This window comes from Sinocyclocheilus rhinocerous, unplaced genomic scaffold, assembly GCF_001515625.1.
Source record: "Sinocyclocheilus rhinocerous isolate Xijiao unplaced genomic scaffold, SAMN03320098_v1.1 scaffold469, whole genome shotgun sequence".
NCBI classification, from domain to species: domain Eukaryota; kingdom Metazoa; phylum Chordata; class Actinopteri; order Cypriniformes; family Cyprinidae; genus Sinocyclocheilus; species Sinocyclocheilus rhinocerous.
The window spans coordinates 724,424-742,262 of NW_015636034.1; the positions used below are offsets into that span (position 1 = coordinate 724,424).

The 17,839-nt window shown below is 35.9% G+C and overlaps 1 protein-coding gene across 1 annotated transcript; it reads left to right on the plus strand.

Annotated features, from left to right (window-relative positions):
* The first annotated feature begins 6,622 nt into the window (after positions 1-6,622).
* LOC107747559 (gamma-aminobutyric acid receptor subunit gamma-1-like) lies at positions 6,623-16,699 on the plus strand. Its single transcript, XM_016562134.1, has 9 exons — positions 6,623-6,799; positions 9,493-9,653; positions 11,409-11,476; positions 11,660-11,880; positions 12,166-12,248; positions 12,698-12,835; positions 13,539-13,691; positions 13,844-14,043; positions 14,866-16,699. Exons 1-9 carry the CDS (start codon positions 6,729-6,731, stop codon positions 15,139-15,141), a joined length of 1,371 nt encoding a protein of 456 aa, XP_016417620.1. The 5' UTR covers positions 6,623-6,728; the 3' UTR covers positions 15,142-16,699.
* Positions 16,700-17,839: the final 1,140 nt, after the last annotated feature.

The window sequence follows — 17,839 nt, forward strand, 5'->3', positions numbered from 1 at the left end:
ACTCAAAAACTAAGCTGGATTTCATTTATTGGCCCCTTTTAAGGTGGAACTGATGCAGACTCCTTGTCAGGTGGCATTAACAAAGCGTTCTGCCTTAAGCGATGTCTGTGAGGATGTCGTGAGGGTTTATCGGATGTGAAAGATCACAGAGGCAGAGCATCCAACCAAGTGTGTGCTTGCTTGTGTCTGGTAACAGGCTGAAACTATTTGAAGCCTTCACAAACACTGCCTACCGTTTACAATGGATTCCTCAGCTAACAATGTGCGTCGGGATGAAAGAGAAACAATATGAGAACAAAAAATAATTTATTCTTCCAAATAAAGGGAACTAATATGTATTTACTTCACCTTTGGCACCTGTTGATAATGTTTGAACATCTATGTTATGTATGCAGAGCTGCTGCTCCAAATTATAATTGTTTGTTTAATGAGAGTGTATTTCATTGTTTCCTAATTGCATTCCTCCTCACCAACAGACTGACAATGTCACAGCGCTTTCCTTTCAAGATTTGATTTGTTGTCGCTTATGATAAATGAACAATCAGAGAGAACAAACAACTCGGTGGAATTAATGGCCGCTCAATGGGAATATATTGCAGCTATTGTTTTCTTTAGCGCATGGCATGCTCTCTTAACAGTACCTTGCTATAACAATGTTTTCTATATTCATTTAGTTGCCAAGGCAACATTTCTACATTTAAACATTTTTGTGTACATTTTTTAAATATTTGTTTTCAATCTAATATTTAACAGAAAACAATTTTTAATACTGGCAATTGAATGGGAATATAGTTATTGCTTTATTTAGCACATGGACATGCTCTCTTTACAGTACTTTACTGTAATCTTTAATGCCTGTAATCATTTACCTAAACAACATTAACATTAACTTTTTTTTTTGTATTTTAAATAAAATAAAATATGTGATAAAAAAAACTTATGACTTACAAAAATGTTGAAATGTAGAACTGTTGCCTTGGCCAGTTTAATCTAAAGTAGAAAAGTTGCTACTAAAACGAAAATAATTAAAACTAAAATAAAAGTAAGTTAAAGCTAAATGGAAATATTCAAAATACTAAACAAGACAAAAGGGTGTAACAAAATTACCAGACATTAAAAACATGTCATGAGACACTATGAAATTGGATGTGTAATGCATAGGAGCATAGGTCACCACAGGAGCAGATGGAAAATCAGATTTCATCCGTGCCTATGTTTATGCATGCATGTTCATGTGTGAGCTGAAAAAAAAAATGACAGAGATAAAAGGTTGCTAGATGGCAGATTAAAAAAATAGGGGAAAGCGGGGAGAAATAGGGTTGGGATTCCTCTACAGAGAAACCAGCCGAGCATGAATAAGGAGTTGGTTGAGTTGCCTGGCAACAGAGGGGACATGCACAGGGCTTTGGTGCTTAAAGCGTGTGACAGAACTTGACTGTTTGTTCTCTGTGTTTACGTAGTATGTGTGTACTATATACATAGCATTTTAGGAAACTTTGTGCATGCTATTATAGCAGATAAATATAATTTATTATTGTATTATAACTTTATAACACTACAAATATTAAGTTTTTTTTCAAGTAGATTACACTAAATATCACTAAAAACGAATTTACACAGATGATATATGAATATTTCAAACATTAAAAATCCTGATTAGGTTATTGTGCTTGTAAAAGACCTCATCATACTGTTATTAAAATGTGCTTGTGTGTGTGTGTGTGTGTGTGTAGTCCAGCAGAGAATATCTCGGGCATGTCTCAGGTCCTCATCATTTTGTCTCACAATATTAATGGCTGACAAAATAATAGAGATTTTTTCCATTCCTTTCATTTGTGTCAGAGCATCAGAGCACATCTGAATGCAAAGTACTTCACCATGAAGAGAGGCTGCAAAAGAGCACTTGCCTTTATACTCAAATCATTCCAGCATTTCAAATGTTTTGTGAGAAATGTATAATCAAATATAAATAATCGAAACATATCCAACATATCATTATAGAAGAATATTATTATGAACTGAATTCATGTGATGTTCTGATACACATCTGATATTTCGAACTTTTGAATGATGTTATTATTTGGTTTAGAATTCAAGGAATGATGGCAAAGAGAAGAGGAAATTGTCTTGAGGATGAGGAATCTGGAAAGTGTCTATTTCTGCTCTTCTTGCTGCGTGGAGCTCTCCATGGTGCTGACAATAATGGAGTATAAAACTGAATGAACAGCCATTTAGCCTATATATATCAGGAGGTGAATGTCTTCCAGATCACGAAGCCATATATGGCCATGAATATTGCAAAGGTGTCTTAAAATGGAGCGGCAATGGCTATGTGTTGTAAAGGTCTGATGCTTTGAAATTTGTTCATCTGCCATGTATTATACACCATATGCACCTGGAGGGTCAAAACGTCATTTAGGATTTAATGGTTTTTTGTGGATTTGATCTTTTTAAACTTTATTTTCAATGTAATGAAATCATCTAAGAATTTGACAATACACAAATGTTGTATCAGTCATGTTCATTTGTTCATTGTACTATGTACATGGAGATTTGCGTGCAAAATCAAACACACCTGAACCAGCTAATTAAGATCTTCAGGAACACTTGAAAAATACAAACAGGTGTGTTGGAGGAGGAAGGCAGATCTCTAAGAACAAGCGCTCCTGGCGGCGTCTGAAAGCTGAAAAATGCTGCCTCTGCAGGTAGCATATACGGAGGTCGGATGGCAACAAGGCACGTCTGCATCCAATGATCATTTTACATCCTGTCTACTGAAATACCATCATTTGATTGATTTTTTTTTTTGAAGGCAGCATATGTATCCTTTGCTGCCTGTGATATCCCACAATCCTGTGCGTTCGATTTCCTTTGACAGTTGAGCTAATAAATAAAGATGGCATCTGAAAGTTGTGGTTGGCGGTAGGGATGCACCGATACCACTTTTTCCAGTACTCGCCCGATACCGATACTTCTATTTTTGGTACTTGCCGATACCGAGTACCGATACCGATATTTTTATTGCATTTGTACATTTTTTTAAATATTGGGTACAGAAACCAAAAGGGTATGTATAATGTTAGTTGGTTAACTTTATTTATAAAATAGATACAGTCAAACCAAAATTTATTCAGACACCTTCAACATTTCTCACGGCGGTCAGTAAATGACCAACTTTTACCACTTTTGATGTCATTTTTGGTGAGAAATTAGTATTGTAGTAATTAAATGTTTGCTTGGTTATCACCAAAGCTCTCTCTGTTATGCTGTAGATCAATAAACCGTCATGCTGCCTCAGAAGTCCATTTGAAATCAGTTTTGTGAGGTACCTTCGTGTGCAAACGGTGCCTGCAAAGCCAAAGAGGCATCAAGTCAGCTGCCTAAGCTTTCAGACACAGCCCTAAACTCACAAACACACATGCATGCACGTTTACCTATCAATCTAAATGGAAACATTTAGACTTTTATCCGTTGTTTTTATATAAATACTACAACCAAACCCACACCCCAATGTACAAATTTTTCCCCCAAAAAACTTTTTTTTTATAGTTTTTTACCAGTGAGCATATTCCCAAAAAGAGGTCTTGTCAGATTTATCTCACTTCTAGGTACAAATTTGTTCTCAAAATATGGTCAGGTACACACACACACACACACACACACACACACACACACACATACATGATGAGTATTTGTGTTTTATGAGGATACAATGATTTTTATACTGTAAAAACGTTAAATTCTATCCTCTAAACCTAACCCTTACATAAAACATTCACAAAACATAATTTTGTATGATGTATAAGCCGTTTCTTCATGGGGACCAGAATTATGGCTCCACAACATCATAAATTTCAGGTTTTACAATCATTGTGGGGACATCTGATACGGACATAAAAAGTATGATAAGTACAAAATTTGAAACTAACAAACCAATTTCTGATTCCTCCTCTCTTAATTATTAAAAAAAGAGTATTATTTTTTACATATACAGTAGGCTAAGAGTAGGCTACACGTTTCAGTTGCGATTCTATAACCACAAAAATTACACAAAAAATATAATAAAAGCTCCAAATATGTTTGCGAACAGAAATCTCGTCAGCCTGAGAAGATTACCATAGCAACAGTAGGCCGCTCGAGCTCCCATTGTAGGCCTATTCTATTTTCACTTTATCATACATTATTAAATGATTAAAACTGTTATAAACAACAACAACAAAACCTTAGTGGACTGTTTGCCGTTTTAAGATTAGCCTGTTTAATGGCGAAACCAGGGCCGGTGTAGTGCCGAAATTTGCACCCTGCCAGATTATGCACCCCCTAGTATTGGTAGGTTTAGGAGTAGGTGTGGGGGAGGGGTTAGGATTAGGGGTGGGGTTGGGATTAGGCAATCAAGTAGCGACTTCAACGAGGGGGTGCATAATCTGGCAGGGGTGCAGAATTCGGCACAACACCGGTGTTCTGACAAATAATGCTATAGAGCAGGCGATAGAGGAGGGGCCTCCATAACCCTAACATCCCCTATATGCCAGTCCACCAGTCAAGACGGGCAGCAAATACTAGCCTCATTGTTCATTGGATATAGTTGAATTGTCACTCATCTGCAATTAAACCAATTAATGTTGCTGTTTCAAAGCGGGTCCCGCCTTCTGAAAGTTAACAAACACATTCTTCAGGCGCAGAAGCAAAAGGCTAAATAGGCACGCAAAGAAGTATAGCTCCTAATGCAGGTGTGTGAGTTGCCATAATTTTGGAGGGATTACAATGTATTCTAAATATAAACTTGTTCTGTCGATCAGCGTCATTTCTGGACAGATCATTAACTGCTTTATTACGAGTTTAAAAGAGCGCGAGCGCCGTTGACGCGCCCAGACGCGACGCTTTGAATTTGCGCGTACAATGAATGACATTGCGTCGGGAGCTGACTAGCAAAAAAGTAAAAGCAGAGAAGTTTGTATTCAAAGTTAAAAAGCAAGCACTGGAACTTTTTTAAATGTTTTAAATAATGGATCTCAGGTGTATCTTCTAAATTCTGCTGATTACATTACTGCTCGAACATAACATTTTTAATATTTTGAGTTTCATAGAAAATAACTTTTTTTCTGCTTAGTAGCGATCGTGTATTTCTCTTCCACTTGATTTGTGTGTATATATATATATCTTATTTAAGGTAACAATGCAATACATTATCATATTATTGATATTAATAATATGACAATATCTGTAGTCAATAATATATTGATCAAATGGGAGGGGGAGATCCTGCCCATACCCAGCTAGGAAAAAAATCATAAAAGCACGTATGTTCATCTACTAAAGTGGTATTCTGGAACTGTGAATAAATTGAATAAAACAGCAAAATAATAACAACAACAATAACATCTTATCAAACAAAAAAGAGATTAGATAAAGTTTGATTGATATAGGCTATAGGCTACAGTACCGGTCAAAAGTTTGGACCCATTCAAATTTTTAAAAATGTTTTTGAAAGAAATTTCTTTTGTTCATCAAGCCTGCATTTATTTGATCAAAAATACAGAACAAATCAGTAATATTTAGCAAGGATATGTTAAATAGATTTAAAAAAAAAGTGATAGTAAAGAGACTTATATTGTTATAAAAGATTTATATATTTTTTTATTTGTAAACAACTTTTTAATAATCCAAAAATCCTGAAAAAAGTATTACAGGTTATAAAATAAACATTAAGCACTGTTTGTAACATTGATAATAAATCAGCATATTAGAATGATTTATAGGATCATGTGACACTGATCTGACTGGACTGGAGTAATTGCTGATGAAAATTCAGCTTTGCATTACAGAGATATATTTTAAAGTAGTATAATAAAATAGAAAAACATTATTTTTAAATTGTAATAATATTTCACAATATTACTGATTTGTTCTGTATTTTTGAACAAATAAATCCAGGCTTGATGAGCATAAGAGACTTCTTTCAAAAACATTAAAAATAGTAATGTGTCCTAACTTTTGTACTGTATAAGTAAAAATATCAAAAAATAAAAATTAAATGTTGTATAAATAAAAAGGTTTGTGGCTCCAAAATGAATTTGCCTAGGGCCTCCTAATGTCTAGAACCGGCCCTAGCTGGGCGAAACACACCAAATTTGGTTAAGCGAGACTGACAGGAAATTACTGACAGAAATTTATTTAAAAAGCTCATCCATACAGGCATACACACCATCAAAAACAACATGAGATAAATTTGATCTTCTTTATATAGTACTCTAGGGTTAAGTTTGGTCCGAGTGTAGGCCACTTTGCACATCTTGGTGCAACGCCATTGGAAATGTCGCATTTGTCACTTTATTAATCCCAAACAACAGCAAAACTAAGTAAAGGTCTCATAAATCACAGCTTGATATAAAGTCTCTGAGGTAGAGCAGTCAGCTCTTTTTCCACAGGCAGTTTCTAATAATTCCCGGAACATCGAGAGCGTCTCACTCAGCAGATCGCTGGATGAACGCAGCGGTGCCGCAATCAGCGAAATCCCGCATACACCATTCACATCCACACCGCCTCTGCTGCCTGACATACAGACTATATGCTCAAGCTATGTCCATTTGTCTAGACAGCAACTGACAGCATACGCTGACGCTTTCAACCACCGTGTTAAGAATCGCTTAAATCTCTCAAAGGTTTGATCGTCTTTAAGCTCTAATTCATTTTGGAGATCGTTTGGTTATAAACCGTGTTTTCTCACGATGGTTCTGCTGCATCGCCGCCGGAGAAAAGAGACGCTGGTTTGGCTGTTGCCGGGTCTGCTTGGAGTCTGGTAAGTTTTCGCTTCATATGGGGCAAAAGAAACAAGGGGTGCAATCAATGTGACTACTAAAATAGCCCTTGACCGAAACACACACTTGGACAGTCCACGACGCGAACAGCTGGCGTGATTCTGTAACGCGAAGTGCTGCAGAACGATTTACTTTTACGTTTTTCTTTTAGCACAAAAAATGTATCAGCCTAAACACTACCACCTATAACTGTCAACCACGACACGTGCTGTTGTATGTACACTTAAAACATTTGAGATTATAATACAGATTGTAATTGACAGTTTTGTTAAGGGCATTCGTGTTGATTGTCTTTTTAGCGTGGACCTGCAATGTCAGTCTCCAAACAAACAACCTTGAGGATACTTTAGCCAGCAATCAGCTACAATTCATCAAGCAGCACCAGAACTACATTGCTCACACACTATTAGATTTTGCATAATCACATCGTCAGATTAAAAGGGTATTTCACAATTTCTCCGTTGTAAATGTAAATGTTATGCATAAGTTGTACCTACTCCACACTAACACTTATGTTGGCTCGCGCTACTTTGATTTGCTTCATCTAATTTTTTTCCAGCTCATTCAACGGGTAGCCTATGTACATATATAAATGCTTAATAGAATATACTTGGTTTGCAATATTTACAATTCTCTCATTTACTTACATCATGTAAATTATGTGATTGGCAGTAACCATTTCTAAATGTCTCAGCTATGCCCAAAAACACTTTTTTCCCTCTTATTCAGGCATTTGTTTGTCTTCTTCTGTGTATTCATCATGGTTATTAGCACTTGCCTCTGAGGCCCACAAAGGTCATTCAGAGGCTACTGTTGTGTCCAGACAATATAAACTGCATTTGAGGAAAATATTCTGTCTGTATTTTCCATTTACAGCCTGCTTTTCAACCGCTCAGCGCTGTGCCTACGGGGATCAATAACCTACATTCTCTCCACCCACCTGGGTCTCATCCACAGGGATGCTTCATATTGATTTTTCTGTCTTTCATTATTTGCATATGTATGGGAATGTACCATTTACATTTCTTGTTTATAGACAAAACTCAAATATATAATCACATTTACCGGTCTGTCTGGGTACTTTTCTTTGAAGATATATACATTTTTAGACCATTCAGATGTGAACACATTTTAATGTTTTATTGTGTCACATCTAGATAAATGACAGTACACTACATTAATCGAGCAAGTATAATTTTGCTGTAGTTGGCTGTGTCTACATTTTAAACTTTTTTCCCCCTGCAAAATAACAGGCATTAAATAGATTTGAATCTTGGGACCCGCTTTATATTACAATGTACTAACATTTAAATTAATAATTTTATACAATTCACTTATTGTGTACATGTTTTACATCATACTTACAATTAAAAATACCTGCAGCAATTACATCTAAGTAATTAATATCTATAATTACACTGCTGACCCTTTAATCCACCCTTAACCACATCTCATCTCAATAACAGCAAACGTGTTTTGCAAAGCAGAATGAACATAATAAATACACTGTACCTGACGATTGTAGTACATAGTGGCTAAAGACACCTAATATAAAGTATAACCGAATCTTGTTTTGTATATTTTGCAAATCACCCAAGAGGAGGTCTTTTGCGCTGTTAGCAGCTTCAGTGCGCATCGCCTTCATTTGTGACCCTGGACCACAAAACCAGTCATAAGGGTCAATTTTTCGAAATTGAGATTTATACATCATCTGAAAGCTGAATAAATAAGCTTTCCATTGATGTATTCCATTGGTTTGTTTGGATAGGACAATATTTGGCCGAGATACAACTATTTTAAAATCTGGAATCAGAGGGTGCCAAAAAAATCAAAATATTGAGAAAATCGCCTTTAAAGTTGTCCAAATGAAGTTCTTAGCAATGCATATTACTAATCAAAAAATAAGTTTTAATATATTTACGGTAGGAAATTTACAAAATATCTTCATGGAACATGATCTTTACTTAATATCCTAATGATTTTTGGCATAAAAGAAAAATCAATAATTTTGACCCATACAATGTATTTTTGGCTGTTGCTACAAAAATACCCCAGCGACATAAGACTGGTTTTGTGCTACAGGGTCACATTTCTCCAAAGCAAAAGTTGTGACATCAGAGGAGACTGAGTCTAGACTGAGTGGGAATGGTGCACATTTCAGTTAGAAGTGATACCCGATATGTCTGTTCCTACAGATAATGCTCCAGACAATAAATTTAGGAGCCCTTACACCATATACTGCAAGAGAGCGAGTGCGAGAGGGCGTTGCGGGTGATAATTTAAACCCCTCACCTTCAGCTGTTCCCTCCCTCCACTGCAAGAACACATCTTCATTAATCACTGCATTCTTTTATTAGAACCTCCTCTTTGTATCGCCAGCACTGCGCTCATTTAAAAGACTCCTCTCTCCTGCTGTCAAGGTGGCCCATACATTTACAGTCACTGATGACTTATTTTATCTGTTCTTCCTGTAAAACTTATCATCTCTCTTTCTCCCTCTGTCTGTCAAATTTAGCTCTCTAAACCAGTCGCTCGCTCTTTAGAGTTTAAGCTCCTAATATAAACTGACTCCTCTTTTAACTACTCTCAATTTTAAATCTAATTTCGCTCTATTATTTACCTCGCTGCTGTCTGTCTACTCATATTGCCTCTGTTTTTTCTGTTTTTATGACAGCATGGCATTTGGCCCGAGCAAAGCAGAGGAGGAAGATTACGAGGATGTCCCCATAAATAAAACTTGGGTTTTATCACCAAAGGTCTACGAGAATGACGTCACCCTTATCCTAAACAAATTACTGCAAGGTTATGACAACAAACTAAGACCAGATATTGGAGGCAAGTCCAATTTTTTTAAAAGGTCGAATGCTTACATCCAGGATCTGTGGACACAAAATTGCCTGCAGATACTGTCTAGGCATGTTTATGACCCTCAAACACAGTGTTACAGCTTATGGGTAACTGAAATATGTTAATAATTATAAGATAATGCCATCATTATTATGAAGCCACATGAAGAGGAACACACTGTGACAATTAAACCCTCCAAGCAATTCAGAGTTTCTCTGTAATCATCATTTTTACTTAACCATCAGCATTATTGCAGTGTTAAATGAAAAATGCTAGGCTTTAGGATTTTGCTGATGTTTTTCTCTAAGCCAGGTCACTTTATTCTCAGTACATCAGTGTTCTGGAAGCGACGCAGCTGACTAGAGTTCAGTTATTTTAGAGGATTTATCTCAGTGGTGTTTGGGTACAATAGAAATCACTATTGATCTTCCTTCTTTATCTGTGTTTCATGTGTCTGAGAGTGTAAGTATGAGCAGTACTCAGTTAATCAGATCACAGAGCAAGTGCTGAGGGATTGCAGGTCAACTTGCTGAGTTTTTGTGATTTGTCATGTCTCTGTGGCTGGATTTCCTGTGACAGGAATATTCTTGAAACCGCAAGGAGGAGGATTCAGGCAGCTTTGAGTAATTTGTGTGGCTGTTATGGGAAACATGAATTGGTTTTCAGCCCATTTCACTTCTGTAATGAGATGCATTTCTGAGTGAAACAGGATATTCAGTGTGAAAATTTGATTGTATCTACTGATTAGGAATTGATTGGATGGTTACATACCAGGATGGAGCCAGACTGAATGTGACTGCGAGTTTGCTAAAAATAGCTGGCTATTGGTTTTGCTATTGGCTATTGGTTAACATTATTCAATAGCCCACACTAAGTGATGCAGAAAGAGAAAGGAAAAAGATGAATAATAAGTTAATAAATGATTAAAGCTTATGAAAACACATGAAGAGTTCATTTGCAAAAACAGATAACTCCGTTTTTAACCATTTTCAAAAATCATGTTATTTTCATTGTGCATTCCAATTAATCTCAATCAAACTGCATTTGGGTTATTTTGATTAAGTAAAAATAACTAAAAATACAGCTAACTAACACAATGAAAACATGATAACATAATAAAAAACATGATTTTTGAACATTTAAAAAAAATCTGAGTTAAAAAAAAGTGATCTGTTTTTGCAAATAAACAATTCACATTTTTCTGTGGAAGCCAATTTCTGCCACAGAATTATGTGAGATACATAAACTTGCAACTGCGAAATATAAATTCGCAATTCTGAGAACAAAAATCCAAATTGTGAGATATAAACTCGCAACTGCAAGAAAAAGGTGAAAATTGTGAGATAAAAAGTCTTAATTACCTTTTTTATTTTTTATTTCATGGCGGAAAAAACAGAATTATAAGATGTAAACTTAAAATTCAGAGAAAAATGTCAGAATTGCAAAATTTAAACTCGGAATTGTGAGAATTTTTCCATTATTTTGTCCATGTTTTTCGTATAACATGAAAAAGGTGCATTAATTAACTATTGCCAGTTTTGATTTTATGGATATAATAGAACATCAACCTTTTCTGAAATGGATGCTAAATACAGGCTGGATATAATATACATTTTTATTAAATCACTTACTGTGTTATTGTATTGTTTTGATATTATAACTGTGATTTATATGTATTTTTTTTTTGTTTGATTATGTTGATTAATAATTATTGCAATTTGAATATTTGAAATTATATTCTAGTGAGACCGACTGTGATTGAGACGGCAGTGTATGTGAACAGCATAGGTCCAGTAGATCCCATCAATATGGTGAGCAGAAATGTACAATAACACATTCTGTTCAGAGCTGTAAATAAAACACTCTAAGCAACCGTTCAGATCCATTTCACGACCATCATATCCACTGTCACAACCAATAGCCGCATAATTACAGTTACAAAAGCAACCGTAAGACTTTTACGGCTAGACCTCTGATTGTTTGGTGTTTTTTAGGAGTACACCATAGACATCTTCTTTGCTCAGACGTGGTACGACAGCAGACTCAAATTCAACAGCTCAATGAAACTCCTCATGCTCAACAGCAACATGGTCGGAAAAATCTGGATCCCTGACACCTTCTTCCGCAACTCACGCAAATCTGACGCCCACTGGATCACGACACCCAATCGCCTTCTGCGGCTCTGGAGCAATGGAAGAGTGATGTATACTCTAAGGTGTGTCCATTAAGAGCCGAGTGAATGTTTGTGCGACAAAATTACGTGTCCTCGTATTCCTGTCCCGTAGCATTTGCTTTCGTACCAAATGACACCCGCTGTCCGTTGCAGCACATGTTTAAGCCATTACATCTGATTCACATTTATTTATGTCAGGGACTGTTAAATCAGACTGAGTGTGTTCATAGTACAAATATCAAAGCCTGCACAAATGCACTACCTCTTAAATGTCACAATCAACATTTTTTTGTTTGTTTTGCTATTGTCTATGATTCTTTTTGTTAGGTTGACTATTAATGCGGAATGCTACCTTAAGCTGCATAACTTTCCCATGGATGAACATTCGTGCCCTCTGGAGTTTTCAAGCTGTAGGTGTTAAATTCTTATGTCAATCTGTCACTCAGTCCTGTCCTGAACGCTGCCGGGCAGCCAATCCCCATACATTGCCTCTGTCAGCCAACCATGCATTGCCAATATTGGCCAACCAAACCTTAACATTGCAGAAGGTCTGTACCAACTACCATCCTCTAACCTTGCAATGAGTGAAGACAGACATCATCCTTCTCCAGCTCTCTCTCCATCCCCTCTCTCCTCTTCTCAGTCTGTGTGACCCCTCCATCCGTTATTAGCATCATGCCTCAGCTTCTCATGTGTCATCATCCTCTGTGGGCACGGGAAGGGCATGCTGCGCTTCAGTCTAACAGTGCTGCTGTGTGAAGCCTCAGTGCCATTCTGCCATCACTGTAACTTCTTATTTACATACCGAAACGAAAGGTCACATGTAATCTGGTGGATGTGATTTTTTTTCCATTTGCAGATGGGTATCCAAAGAATGAGATCCAGTATAGATGGCAGCGTCGTTCGGTTGAGGTTGCAGACCAACGATACTGGAGGCTTTACCAATTTGCCTTTGTGGGTCTACGGAACACTTCTGATGTGGCACACACTCAGTCTGGTATGAAAAAAAAACCACACACACACAATAAATAATAATAACAGACAATAATTTCAGTAATTACTACTAATAAGAATAACAACAACAACAATAAATGAGCAGATATCATAATTATTATTGTTAATATAAAAAAAAAAAGTTAAAAACGTTAATAATAATAGGCTACATGAGCAGTTATTATTAATAATTATAATAATAATACATTAGCTGCTATTGTTATTATTAATCTTCCATTTGACATAATTAATAGTAGATTTTGAGTTATTATTATTATTACTATACTGCTAATGATAATACCAAGAAGATTATTAATAGTAGATTTATATATAATAATCAAAATAACAATAACTAATTGAGCAAATATTATAATTAATGGTCTTCTTATTATTACAAATAATAGATTTGGACTAATTATTATAGTTACTACTTAGCATTAATAATAATAGTAGATTATAACAGCATAATAGTTGATCATAATAAATTAGCTGTTATTATTAATAATAATGAATAACAATAATTAATTATTGTTGTTATTATTACTATTTTATTGTTATTTCTTAATAGTATATTTGGAGTCATTGATAATATTTTGATAATTAAGTTTATGCATTAAGTTATACATAAGTTTAAGCATTTTGATCATTAAGCTGCTTAATTGCTGTCAAAAAAGTGTCTAAAATGCATTGATGTCTTGTATTAATAGGGGAATATGTGGTTATGACCATTTTCTTTGATTTGAGCCGGAGAATGGGCTACTTCACCATCCAGACCTACATCCCCTGCAGCATGATTGTGGTTTTGTCCTGGGTCTCTTTCTGGATTAACAAGGATGCTGTGCCTGCCAGAACATCTTTAGGTAATTAAAAAACTTCTGAATTAACACAAATCAATAGGAACAACAATAGCATTTCATTATATTATGTGAATGCATTACAGAAGAGCATGTGATAATGAAAAGGAAATGCTTCAGTGGGGGTGCTCAATTACTGTGCATCTTGATTGGCTTAGGTATCACAACTGTGCTCACCATGACAACCCTAAGCACCATATCGAGGAAGTCCTTGCCGAAGGTGTCGTACGTGACAGCCATGGATCTGTTTGTGTCTGTCTGCTTCATCTTCACCTTTGCTGCTCTTATGGAATACGGGACCCTGCATTATTTCACAAGCAATCGACAGAACAAGAAGACCAAATCAAGCCATGCACAGGTGAATGAACTCCATTCTGTTATTAAAGGGCCAGTTCGCCTAAAAAAGAAGATTCTTTCATTAACTCAGATTCACGTCATTCAAAACGTGTATAACTTTCTGTGGAAAACAAAATTCTGAATTCTGAAAGAAATTCTGTGCTCTGTTGGATATAAGTACAGTGAATGGGAATCAGCACTTTTATGCTTCTAAAAGGATCAAATACATAAACAACATAAAATATCATAAAAGCGGTCCATGTGACTTGTGTGTTACATTCTAGGTTTGTGGAGAGACCGAATCTATGTGATTCATAAGTAAATCATGCAGGCCACTTAAGAGAATTGGATGAACCAAAGATCCCATTCAAAAGCTACTTCGACGTGCTAAGGAAAGCTCAAATGTCAGGATTTTCTGTGAATTACCACATAATTCTGGTCTGCTTCTAACACAAAGCTATCATATCAACCACTTTTCCGACACCTGTATTGTGTTTTTGCTATTTACTTTCATTATATTGAAAAAATGGCCTGGATATTCTTTAAAAATATATGTAATAAATAATATAAAGTCACATGAGGAGGATTAAATAATGACAAAATGTTAAGCTTTATGTTGCTTAGAACACAGAACAAGTAAGCACCTAGCTGATCAATGATATGTCAAATTAATTCGCTTACTGCAAAGCTTACTAACTTATTCACAGCTCACTTTAGAATAGGCCACATTGTACTTTTGTTTGCGGTTAATTGAGTGTGCTGTGCAGCAGCTCTGGCATTTGCTATTGTACTGCACACTGTTTTAGCAATGAAGCGGTAGTGACCTTGCTGTTCCTCTGTGTAGAAACCCAGCATGGTTAACATCAGACCAGGGACATCTCTGCTGCAGATGAACAATATTGCTCCCTACCACGAGGATGACGATTATGCGTATGAATGTCTGGACGGGAAAGACTGCACCAGTTTCTTCTGCTGCTTTGATGATTGTCGCTCCGGAGCTTGGCGTGAGAACAGAATGCATGTCCACGTCTCCAGAATCGACTCCTATTCCCGAATATTCTTCCCAACCGCCTTTGGCCTCTTCAACCTTGTCTACTGGATTGGATATCTGTATCTTTAAAGATGTTGGGCAAGATTTTGGGACTCGGTTCTAGTAATATTTACAAATCATCTGTAAATTCTCCATCTGCTAAATCTGGCAGCATAAACCTTTGAGAGAAGGGGACGTGTGAGGCTTGATTTGGATGTATTAGTACTTAATGTATCTTTAATTGTACCTGGTATTTAATTTATTGAAGGATCTGAATCTTGGAAGGACGATTACTGACTGTGATTCTGCATTGATGCCAACTGAATATTACCAGCGATCTCAGTTTTTGAGAAGGAAATGTTTGGTTTTTCATCAGTTACACAGGCCATATCAAACCTTGCCTAGTTTAAAATGATCTCTTAAAAACACCAAACCACCTGCATTTTTTTGAACTGCAGTATTAGCATCACGTTAGCATCACTATTGCAACTATGATAAAACTTCAGGTTAGTATCTCTCTGGCTGAAGCAAAATATTTTTATTTGCAAGGAAAAGTAGATATATTAGTCGCTTCTGATACTAATTTTCCAAGATAAAAGAAAACAGCTAGCTACATGTCAGAAAACGAATATTTACATATTAATCTCTCAGAATGTTTTTATTTCAAACTTAAAATAGCGACATTTCTGTGTGAATTACCTGCATTCAGTCATGTACCAAACAAACCAAAGCATAGATATCTGAAGGTTACGTGAACAGAATTTTGTTCAGCTCAAGAATTGCCCAGAAGCCATTTACTTGGAATTAGCCTATAATGATACTGTGAAATGTTCTTGACTTGAACTAATAAGCTGTCTCTGCAATAGATGACACAATGAAATGCCAGTGTTCCCAAGATAAAAGGGTTCACATGTAATTTTTATATATCCAACAAAAGGAATAGAGCAGCCTTTACAATTCACAAATGTTCAGTGTCCTTTAGTACAAATTAGAGTTCATCACTCTCTTCCGTATTCAAGACAGCATTTTGTCTCTTCTCGCGAATGGCTAGATTTTTGTCAGCGTAATTGCATGACTCATCTGAGCTCCTACGGCTAATCAACCCATATTTGGAAACGGGTCTGATGGACTTTCTTCAGCAGAAGAGCTCTAGACAGTCCCGTCGCACACAGTCTCAAAACTACGACATCTGAAAATGAACAGTCTTCATAACACAAACCATGGATGCCTTCTATATTGGTAATCGTCTAAATCAAAAGGCCATTTAATATGTATTTGCCTTACATTAGGTTAAATCTGATCTCAGAATCCTATTCGATTTGAGAAACCGATGAACAGAGCATGCGAGCAAGAGTGCCATGTCTTGACCCGACTCTCTAAACATCTGTAGGTTACACCAAATGTACAAGTGTTTTTCTCAATCTCCTGTTGTGCTTTCGGCTGTTGCTTGTTTTATTTCATGCTTCCATGTGGTTTGTCTTTTGCTGGGTGTCATCTTGATCATAGACTGCTCTGTTGTCTCCCTTTCTGACCATCTGTTATGTACTGTGTTGTGCCCTGTAGCTTAATATATTCTGTACTGTTATCTTTTTTAATGACAGCCTCACAGTTTCAGACTCATGCAACAACCAGATGATAATACAAATAAAAATATTCTCGTCATAATCTATTTATATGCAAAAATATAAATAGATTATCTTTCAATATATCTATCAAACATAATCTGTTTCAGACCTTTAATAATACAGATCAGTGACCTTCATGTATCTGTGTGAGCGTGTGCATGTGTGTCTGTACGTGAATGTGTATTCAAAGCAGACTATTCACCGTACATCTCTTCGCTCTGCTCTCCACTCATTCTAGGTGTTGTCGTTGTGTCTTCTGTAAGTGCTAACCTTCATGCTTTTAACGTGTTCATATGTTTTTGTAGCTCTGAACACTGTGAGTAAGAAAACAGTGCCTGCAAAATATTAATAAAATTCTACGCTCTCTCAAACTCTGTTGATTTCACATTTTATCAAAATAATCCCAAAGCGCTGGATAAAAAGGATGAATGTATTTTCCCTCAGGCGGATATTCTTATAATAATGCTTTGTTAATATCGCAATTAGTTTTATAATTATTGCCACAAGTGAATGAAAAACAGCGTTTTCATACACATAAATTAAATTTCATTCATTTATGGATCTTAATTGTTATTTCACACATGAATGAGGAATATAAGATGAGTTACTCTATCTTAGGGACTACATGAGTAAACACTTCATACATTATACATCTACAAAATCAAACATTTAAAGGAATAGTTCACCAAAAATGAAAAAATGATGGCATCTTTTACTCACCCTTGTGTCTGTAGGACTTTCTTTCATCTGTGAAACAAAAGGAGGAATTCAATACATTCCACAAATGTTTCTTTGTGTGTTCTATCTATGGAACAAAGAAATTCGTACAGAATAGCATAAGGGTGAATAAATGATGACAATCTTTTCATTTTTGGTTGAACTATACCATTAAAGCAAAAATGAAAATAGGCTGAGAATTTATTCACCTGTATGCCATCTAAGATGTAGATGAGTTTGTTTCTTCATCAAAACAGATTTGGAGAAATGTAGCATTACATCACTTGCTCATCAATGAATCCTCTGCAGTGAATGGGTGCTGTTAGAATGTGAGTCTAAACATCTGATAAAAACATCACAATAAAGTAATCTACAGTCCATCATTTAATATCTTGCTAAATGAAAAGATGTATATTTGTAAAAAAAAAAAAAAAAAAAAAAAAAAA

What these genes read in the sequence shown, in the direction of transcription:
- LOC107747559 (XM_016562134.1), top strand. Translation starts at nt 6,729, where the DNA reads ATGGTTCTGCTGCATCGCCGCCGGAGAAAAGAGACGCTGGTTTGGCTG. An exon ending in CCCTCTGGAGTTTTCAAGCT is followed by an intron (nt 12,249 to 12,697) that starts GTAGGTGTTAAA and finishes TTCCATTTGCAG; the next exon opens with ATGGGTATCCAAAGAATGAG. An exon ending in CCAAATCAAGCCATGCACAG is followed by an intron (nt 14,044 to 14,865) that starts GTGAATGAACTC and finishes TCCTCTGTGTAG; the next exon opens with AAACCCAGCATGGTTAACAT.